The sequence below is a fragment of the Sinocyclocheilus rhinocerous genome, unplaced genomic scaffold (genome assembly GCF_001515625.1).
Source record: "Sinocyclocheilus rhinocerous isolate Xijiao unplaced genomic scaffold, SAMN03320098_v1.1 scaffold359, whole genome shotgun sequence".
Taxonomy (NCBI): domain Eukaryota; kingdom Metazoa; phylum Chordata; class Actinopteri; order Cypriniformes; family Cyprinidae; genus Sinocyclocheilus; species Sinocyclocheilus rhinocerous.
This window is the reverse complement of record NW_015652307.1, coordinates 803,430-813,429: the sequence shown is the minus strand read 5'-3', so window position 1 is coordinate 813,429 and position 10,000 is coordinate 803,430. Positions and strand designations below refer to the sequence as shown.

The window sequence follows — 10,000 nt, the reverse complement described above, 5'->3', positions numbered from 1 at the left end:
CCTACGGTTTGTGCTCGAGGGTCGGACATGGCAGTACAGGGTCCTCCCATTTGGGCTGTCCCCCCGTGTCCTGACCGTGCTCGCTTCCATCAAGAGGGTCGGGGACCTCCAAGCGAAGAGTGCCTTGTGTTCGGGCCGTCCTACTCTCACGTTGTCCTGAGACCCCGGCCTGGATACGTGCCCAAGGTTCCCACCACGCCCTTTCGCGACCAGGTGGTGAACCTGCAAGCACTGCCCTCGGAGGAGGCAGATCCAGCCTTGGCGTTGCTGTGTCCCGTAAGAGTGTTGCGCATATACGTGGACCGCACCCAGAGCTTCAGAAGCTCTGAGCAGCTCTATGTCTGCTACGGAGGTCAGCAGAAAGGGAAGGCTGTCTCCAAGCAGAGGTTGGCCCACTGAATAGTGGATGCCATCGCCTTGGCCTACCAATCCCAAGGCGAGCCGTGCCTCCTGGGGGTGAGGGCTCACTCCACACGGAGTGTTGCCTCCTCCTATGCGCTGGCGCATGGCGCCTCTCTGGCAGACATCTATAGAGCTGCGGGCTGGGCGACACCGAACACCTTTGCGTGATTTTGAGTTGAGCCGGTTTCTTCCCGTGTGTTCGGTAACAGGTAAGTGGCGGGAAGAGCCAGCCGGTGTCACGCTTGCTGCGCCATCCCCCCTCACCCGGGGATGCAAGCGCCTTTTCCTCCTCCAGTAAGTTCCCTGGACGGCGAACCCTGGTTGAGTATCCTCCAGCATCCCCCGGCAGTCAGACTGGGTGGAACAGTCTGACGCCAGGCCCAGTATCGGTGTTAGCTTGCCCAGGTTTCTGGTCAGCCCCTTTACTGGGCTAGGTGTCCATATGGCTTGATTCCCTGAACCCGTGTGTCTTCCCTTTGACAGACCACTCTGTCAGTCTCAAGTCTCAAGTCTCAATTTATTTATAAAGCACAGTTAAAAACAACTACAGTTGAACAATGTGCTGTACAATGTTGTAAAAGACTTATAAAAACATGTATACAAACCAAGCCAACATCAGACAAACAACATCACAAGTCATAGGCCATAGTGAAGAGATACGTTTTTAACTTTGATTTAAAAATAAGTATTGTTGGTGCAGTTCTAATATGGATTGGTAACGTGTTCCAAAGTTTCGGTGCGGCTATGGCAAAAGCTCGATCAACCTTAGATTTTAATTTTGACTTTGGAACAGGTAACAAACTCTGGTTGGCAGACCTAAGAGTTCTTTCCAGATGATATTCACACAACAGGTCGGAGAGGTAAGGGGGAGCAAGGCCATTTAAACATTTTTCTCTGTCTCTGCAGCAGTCTCTGCTGGCAGCCGTTCCTCCCTACTCCTAGGTAGGACCTGCCTCCGAGACCCATTCCATATGTAGTACTGCCTCAGGCCTGGGTCAGTCCATATCAGTGTCTCCACATGATACCTCCCTACGGGCAGGATGTGTTCTCCGTAGCGCCCTTCTCCGGAAGGCTCGCTTCCCCATCGTTACTGCCAAGCTGTAAACTGCGGGCACCAAGGCCAGCGAATTTGCACTGGGGCGTTGGGAAGGTTATGACCCTTGCGTAGCACTTGTCTGGCATGCAGCTGCTTGTCAACATTTGCAGCGCTACAAGGTTGTGACGGGGTTCTGATTGTGGTGCTTTCCAAGGACCCCCTATGTCATCACGACATAACTCATAGTGACTGACAGATAGGTTCCCTGATGGAGGGAACGGAGATGTTATGTCCCCATGCTACAACCTCAAACCATCGCTGGTTGCCAGGGACACGTTCTCGGCTCCTCAGCGTAAAACCTGAATGAGTGGATGCACTTGTCGCCTATTTATACCCGTATGCACGGGGAGTGGCTCAGGTATGCAAAATCCACTAGCCAAATTTCATTGGCTTTTTCTCTTAAAGTCAGAGCAGATTGGGGCTCTCAAGTAAACCCCCTATGTCGTCACGACATAACGTCTCCATTCCCTCCATCAGGGAACGAGGGTTACGTACGTAACCGAGACGTTTCTTCTTAAAGCAATTTAAACTGAAATTGTGGAACATTAAAGTTACAATTTTCACATGTATGCAACTTACTGTATGAACTTATAACTTAAAAACAATTTTAAACTTAAAGAATAGCATGATTTGTAGTTCGTCTTTTATGATACACCAGAGGTCACCTGAAGCTATTAAACCTTAAGTTCACCATCAGTATATATATTTACATTATCACTATATATCATTTGAATATGACTAAAATTTGTCTGGCAATGGTTAGAATTAAATAGGTGGTTGTAATTTATAATGGTTGTAATTTAGGTCAAAGATGTGTTAAATTAACTAATGAATCTTCTGTTTACAAAGTCTAATGATCAAAGTTATGGTCAGTTTTCTATGTTAAATTTATATATTCATGCATTTGGCAGACACTTTTATCCAAAGCAACTTACATTGCATTCAGTGTTTACATATGATCACTTTATGAATTTTCTGGACTTTTATTTTATATCAAAATATCTATTTTACATCAAAATAGAATTCATTGGCTGTTTTCATTCAAATAAAGTACATGGTAAACTGTGTTTTTCCTTGAAACTGTAATTGAGCACAAAAATTTAGTTTCAGTAGTATTCTATTAAAGTATAAATTCTTTCATTATCAGTGTGGTAATGAAATAGTACACACCCTGCATATACACTAAGTCTAAAAACATAGATTTCAGAGAAACAGATGTTTACTTCTGAAACCTTCACAGTTGAATTTTTTGCCTCATTTCTTTGTTTCAGATGATCCAAAGGAGATTGTATCTAATTTAACAGTAAGTCCATCAGTCCCATCCTCCTGGCAGAATCAGTGTTGTGTTTGTACACCGTGCTGCATGTGACCTTCGACCTGTTTCCAGTGTAAGATGCCCAATCAGAAATTATTTTTTTCCTAATAGTTAACCATTGACTATAGACATTCAACATTACAGTATAATTGAGATCTATCAACTTTAACATTTATTAGACTTATATAACTTAAATAACTTCAAATTTTAGTGAACTTAAAATAATCTTCACATAAACCCATTATAATAAATGTCATATTTAGCTACCTGTGCCCTTCAGCGAGTAGGAGATATACAGAAATAGAATAAAGTTATAAAACACTGAATTCTAAATGAAATATAGATGAATCCTTAAAGCTACAAAAGTTATTGATTTCCTCTGTTGTCTTTTGTTCTTTGATGTACAGACATCACAGCAGCTGGTTATTAGGTTATTTGGCTGCCATTACTTTAAGAGCTGCCGCTGCTGAACATGACGCGGATCTAACACATGCTTGTAGTTTCATTCGTGCTTTAATATGAAATGATACAGGTTACAGCGCACGCCGCCGTATTTGTGTGTGCAATTGAAGAGCGTACGCTACTAGCGCAGGATAACGGCTCACAGGCATATGGCCTGACAACATCCCATCTGACCGGAGCTCACTGTTGTTCTTCTGAAGAATTCTTCACAAAAACCCATTTTAGTTGAGAGTAAGATTTGATGTGTGTTGTGTGTGAGAGCAGATCTCCGGCTACCTGCGGCTTCTTTGGAGATCATGGCTTTGACAACAAGATCAGCAGCATGCAGGTAAATCAGTCTATCAATCAATCAATCAATCAATCAATCAGTACAGTAACCTATCCTGTTTCTCGCAGACGATCTTTTTGGGATTTGGACCGAGCTTCAATTTCAAGACAGAAGTGCCTGTTTTTGAGAACATTGAGCTGTATAATGTCATGTGTGGTGAGAAGATCCCGCTGGGTTTATTAGTATTCTTAGATTATGAGAATCATGACAGATTAATGCAGCGTCTGTGTGTGTGTGTGTGTGTGTGTGTGTGTGTAGATCTGCTGGGTTTGACTCCGGCTCTTAATAACGGGACTCACGGCAGTCTAAACAGCGTCTTGAGGAGCCCCCCCTACACCCCCACACAGCCAGAGGAAGTGACATCACCCACGCCTTTAGCCCCGCCCTCTGAGGTGACCCATGACCTGGGCTGTAACTGTGACGATGAGGTCAGCAACACTCACACACACACATGCGTGTTCTCTACAGGTCAGTGGATTGAGTCTCTTCTCATTCACAGAACAACATTGAAGAAAGTTCCCAGAGGTTTCCTTCCGCTGCCGACGGACTGTTGAACAGTTAAGATCCGTTTCACTTTCACATTCATGTTCATATCCTTCAGTATCAGGTCATGTGATGAAACAGGGAGGAAGTGTGTGTGTGTGTGTGTGTGTGTGTGTGCAATATAATATAACCAAAAATATGTATGTGTTGGGGGGGGAAACGTATTACTAGTAACGTGAGTTACATAATCAGATTACTTTTCCCAAGTAACTAGTAAAGTAATTCATTACTTTTTAATTTAGAAGGGAATATCTGAGTTACTTTTTCAAATAAGTAACAGCAGTTACTTTGTTTCCATGTGTTGAGTGACAGCTCTGGTGTTGCCATGGTGACAGAAATCAGGAGTGAGTGCAGAGCGTTGTGTGTGAACATGATCTTACTGTAGTTCTAGACTAAATATCAACATGTGTTTACTCAAAAACAGATTCAGTGTTCCTCAAAATCAATAAAAACAGTCAAATACAAACTTAGAATATTATACAAACCTGCAATAATTGAATATGTTAAAATTGCTGCTGACCTTCAATGATCCAATTCAACCGTAATAATAAGCAAAAATGGCACACTTGTGTTTAATTTTTTTTATTGCTGAATTGCTGATTGCTGGACTTTCTTCTCTTGCATCATATTCTTCATGTGATTTGTTTAAGCTGCGCCCTCTACTGTACAGACGTGAATTTACATTTCCTTCAGCCTGAGGCGTATTCAGTTCACTTTTGGTGTGAAAGGGCTTTTACATTTGTAAAAGAAGAACTTTTTTATATTAAAAACAAACAAGCAAGCCCTGCCCAGATTTGCAAAGTAACTCAAAAGTAATTACTTTCTATAAAAAGTAACTAAGTAACATAATTAGTTACTTTTTTTAGGGAGTAACGCAACATTGTAATGCATTACTTTTAAAAGTAACTTTCCCCATTATTATATTATTATTATAGTTAACTAAAACCAAAACCAAGAAAAAAAATTTGTTACTTGAAAGAAAATAAGTTAACTGAAATAAAATAACATAAAATAAAATAAAAAAGCTTAACATTTATTTCAGATAGTTGCCTTTGTTTAGTTTATCTTGTACTAAATAAAATAAAACTAATAAATAAAAGTTTATAAAGCTATATAGACTTTAAAAAAACGAATAAAAAGGACAAAAAAAAACAACACGAAATTATCTAAACTTTTAAGTACCGGATATGTATCTATGCATGTTTATTTTTTTATTTATTTTGTCATTTAGCAGACACTTTTATCCAAAGCGACTTACAAATGAGGACAATAAAAGCAGTCAAAACTAACAAAAGAGCATAACACCAAAAGACGGTTTGCGCTGGCGCAAGCTGTTAGTAAATCTGGCCCTACAAGTAACGTGAGTTACGTAATCAGATTACTTTCCCTAAGTAACTAGTGAAGTTATGCATTGCTTTTAAATGACAAGGAAATGTCTGAGATACTTTTTCAAATACGTAACGCCAGTTACTTTGTTTCTCATGTGTTGAGTGACAGCTCTGGTGTTGCCATGGTGACAGAAATCAGGAGTGAGTGCAGAGCGTTGTGTGTGAACATGATCTTACTGTAGTTCTAGACTAAATATCAACATGTGTTTACTCAAAAACAGATTCAGTGTTCCTCAAAATCAATAAAAACAGTCAAATACAAACTTAGAATATTATACAAACCTGCAATAATTGAATATGTTAAAATTGCTGCTGACCTTCAATGATCCAATTCAACCGTAATAATAAGCAAAAATGGCACACTTGTGTTTAATTTTTTTTATTGCTGAATTGCTGATTGCTGGACTTTCTTCTCTTGCATCATATTCTTCATGTGATTTGTTTAAGCTGCGCCCTCTACTGTACAGACGTGAATTTACATTTCCTTCAGCCTGAGGCGTATTCAGTTCACTTTTGGTGTGAAAGGGCTTTTACATTTGTAAAAGAAGAACTTTTTTATATTAAAAACAAACAAGCAAGCCCTGCCCAGATTTGCAAAGTAACTCAAAAGTAATTACTTTCTATAAAAAGTAACTAAGTAACATAATTAGTTACTTTTTTTAGGGAGTAACGCAACATTGTAATGCATTACTTTTAAAAGTAACTTTCCCCATTATTATATTATTATTATAGTTAACTAAAACCAAAACCAAGAAAAAAAATTTGTTACTTGAAAGAAAATAAGTTAACTGAAATAAAATAACATAAAATAAAATAAAAAAGCTTAACATTTATTTCAGATAGTTGCCTTTGTTTAGTTTATCTTGTACTAAATAAAATAAAACTAATAAATAAAAGTTTATAAAGCTATATAGACTTTAAAAAAACGAATAAAAAGGACAAAAAAAAACAACACGAAATTATCTAAACTTTTAAGTACCGGATATGTATCTATGCATGTTTATTTTTTTATTGGAAAGGATGAGTTTAGAGACTTCTGCCTCAGAGAGTGGAGAAAAGGATGAAAACGAGTGTATGTTTGCTGGTAAGATGTGTTTGACAGTTTGTGGTGTGGAAAATTGTGCACTGAGGTTTGTAATTTTATTAATGAAGAATGTGGCAAAGTCGTCAGCTGTTAGAGTTGATGAAGGAGGGGCATGTATCTATCTAAAATAAAAAATAAAATGAATATAAACAATAGACATGTTTTAAACGGACAAAAACGCAACAAAAAATACTAAAACTTATATAGAGAGAAGAGGGAGAGAGTAAGGCTTTTAAACTCACAGCAAATGCAAAGAATAGATAGAAGTAATTATAGTAGCAATGCATTTAAAATATAAATAATTTAAGTTCTTTGTATTGTTATTTAAGGACTGTGGATCTGAACATGCTCTCTGTCGCTGTCTGTGGTTGAAACACAAAACTACATTGAGTCACTTATACAGTAGTTATGGTCAGTTGTGCTCCAGCACTGGATGAATCTGATGTTTGAGAATCTCTCTAGTTACCAGTGATCAGGGAAAACACAACAAAGTGTATATCAGAAATCATACGATCTGAGCCATTAAATCTCGTATTTCTGCGGATCTTGTTTTGGTACAGGCTTTCTGTCACTTTCCCACTTTGATCACAGATTCTCTGCAGTTTGAGATTTCTTTCTTTTGACAGTCTGTGGTTCCCTACAGGACACCAATAGGTGCCTTTTACAACTATACATGTTAAAAGCAGCTAGTTAGATGACTAGTTTAAATTCTGTGCAACTCTATTTCTGTTTATGGACATGTTGTATCCTTTCCCAGAAAATCTAACTTAACAGCTTAAATTATAAACCATTATTATAAGAATACTGCAGTCAATCAGGGTAAAAGGAGACCGTTTTCCACACTAATTTTTCAGTGCAGTTACTCAGTAATTGATACTTTTTATATATATATATATTCTTTATTTATTAAACATTTTAGATTTATAACTATTTACAGCAAAGCCTGAGATCTGGCCATGTACATAAAATACAAAAAAAAGACTGACAATACAATATTACAAAACAATCTTAGTGGGATAATAAGTACATCTCAGGATTTCAAGAGGTCTGATAAAGTCTCAATAAGTCTCAATCTCAAGTCTCAGTCTCAATAATAATTCATTTTTACAGATTATTTTAGATTTGTGCATTTAGAAGATAGTTTTATCTAAAATTGACTTACAAAAGCAGCTCATCAAAGAGCCAACACTAGTTGAAATACACAATGCCAGGTTTATTACACACCTAGATAGGGCAGTAAGTAAGACAAGAGGAGAAATGGAGAAAGTTGTACTGGCTCAACTACAGTCCTTCTTGACAGATAACTCTATTAATGAAGTCTTTCAATCAGGTTTTAAAGCTTTACATAGCACTGAAGAGTCTTAAATGACATATTTCTCAAGACAGATTCAGGGAAACCCATGGCTCTTGTCCTCTTAGACATAAGTGCTGCATTTGATTTAGTTGACCACAACATTCTTCTGTCATGCCTGGAGTCTTGTGTAGGACTTTGTGGTATGCTTTTACAGTGGTTTCGCTCTTATTTGATAAATGTGTTTTAATGTTCAATTAGGGCATTACTCTTCTTCTGACATTCCTCTTGATTGTGGTGTTCCGCAAGGTTCAATCCTGGGCCCTGTGTTGTTTTCTATGTATTTGCTCCCCTTGGCTTCTATCTTTAAAAAATATGGTGTCTCTTTTCCTTTTATTAGACGTGCCCCTTCTATTAGTATTTTTAAATCCTATCTTAAGACATATTTTTTTACCCTGGCTTATAACACTCCTTAGTATGTTTCCTGCGGTATTCTGTTGATTTTATTTGTTTGTTGATTTTCTCGCTTTTATTTTTATTTCATTTGTGTTTTATTCTTTGTAAAGCACTTTGGTCAACCTCGGTTGTGTTTAAATGTGCTCTATAAATAAACGTTGTTGTTGTTGTTGAGTGAATCTCTTGAGCGTGGGATATTTTTGATCGTGTGTGTGTGTGTGTGTTTGTACAGACGTCACACACCTGCCGTTCGGCCGTCCAGCCGTTCTCTTCCAGACGTCTTACACACAGCTGTGTCACTCGGATTACTGCAGCGGATACAGTCACGTCATCAACATGCCACTGTGGAGCGCGTTCACTCTCACAGCACAGGTGCGCAGACCGATAACAAGCAGATGTGTTCCTCTGAGCCGCGGCGTGATACTCATCACGTGTGTGTGTGTGTGTGTGTGCATACGTGTGTGTCTCTGTGTGTGTGTGTGTGCATATGTGTCTGTGTGCGTGCAGGTGGAGGTTCCAGCCGTGTCGTCCAGCGAGTGTGTGAGAGCAGACCCTCGACTCGATCACACACACACATGTAACTCGTACAGCCAGGAGCCAGACGTCACACACGCTTTCCTCTACCCACCGGGTCAGTCACACACACATCTGCTGATCTGAAATTAAGATGATATTTCACTGAATTCAAAAATGAGCCTCCGTGATGCCTGATTTCAAAAGAGATCTCACCATACTTCAGCTGATTAATTATAAAGACTATTGTTTTTTTTTATCAAAGTTTGATGAAATGTTGTGTTTAAACATGCAAAAAGGCAAATGTGCACTAGATTGCATACAGAAATTTGAGCATTGGTTCATAATTCTCATTTGATTTTGTTGTCATATTAGAGTTAAAGGTTTTTTCAGAGGATATTCTGGATTTCCTTTTTCATCACTCCCATAAATCAGAAAATACTGTCAGCAGACAGAAAACAAACACATTTTCACCATGTTTTTAGGAGTAAAATGTTGTATAAATCAGTGTGAATTAAATATGAACAAACCATCAGAATATAGAGAGGAATGGAATTGAATCTACAGATGCAAATAGATAAAGAGCAATAAAATAAACACTTCAATGTGTGTTTTGGGTGTTTTCTATCCACTAGTCTGAAAAAAGAGACATATGGAAGCAAAATTGACCAGTGCATAAAAAAGCAATGGTTTGCCTGTAGTGTCTTGGCTCAAGATGATTTCCAGGTAAATCTGATGTATGTGTTGAATGACTGTTGATGTCTAGATTTCTCCATTACGGCTGAATCCAGATATGAGGCTTCACTCATCACAAACACCGTTCCCATGTATCCCGCTTTCAAGAGTGAGTGAGAAAATATATGTATTTTAGCTCCATTCACTGCTGCATTTCACACAGAGCAACATGAGATGGAAAAGACGAAACATCACACCTAAGAATAGACATGTTGAGAAAGAAATTAGACTAAATAAACTCCTGTGTGTGTGTGTGTCTGTCTGTCTGTCTGTGTGTCCGTCTGTCTGTGTCTGTCTGTCTGTCTGTCTGTGTGTGTGTGTGTCTGTCTGTCTCTGTCTGTCTGTCTGTCTGTCTGTCTGTCTGTCTGTCTGTCTGTCTGTCTGTCT

The 10,000-nt window shown here is 38.7% G+C and overlaps 1 protein-coding gene across 1 annotated transcript in view; it reads left to right on the top strand.

Moving 5' to 3' along the window:
- Nucleotides 1–10,000, top strand: part of LOC107714761 (ectonucleotide pyrophosphatase/phosphodiesterase family member 2-like) — a 43,410-nt gene that overhangs the window by 22,134 nt on the left and 11,276 nt on the right. Inside the window, exons 14-22 of the mRNA XM_016520726.1 lie at nt 2,770–2,801; nt 2,886–2,904; nt 3,512–3,603; nt 3,672–3,759; nt 3,862–4,031; nt 4,103–4,160; nt 8,598–8,737; nt 8,873–8,996; nt 9,645–9,722. Coding sequence (XP_016376212.1) covers nt 2,770–2,801; nt 2,886–2,904; nt 3,512–3,603; nt 3,672–3,759; nt 3,862–4,031; nt 4,103–4,160; nt 8,598–8,737; nt 8,873–8,996; nt 9,645–9,722 — 801 coding nt within the window. The remainder of the gene's footprint in view (nt 1–2,769; nt 2,802–2,885; nt 2,905–3,511; nt 3,604–3,671; nt 3,760–3,861; nt 4,032–4,102; nt 4,161–8,597; nt 8,738–8,872; nt 8,997–9,644; nt 9,723–10,000) is intronic.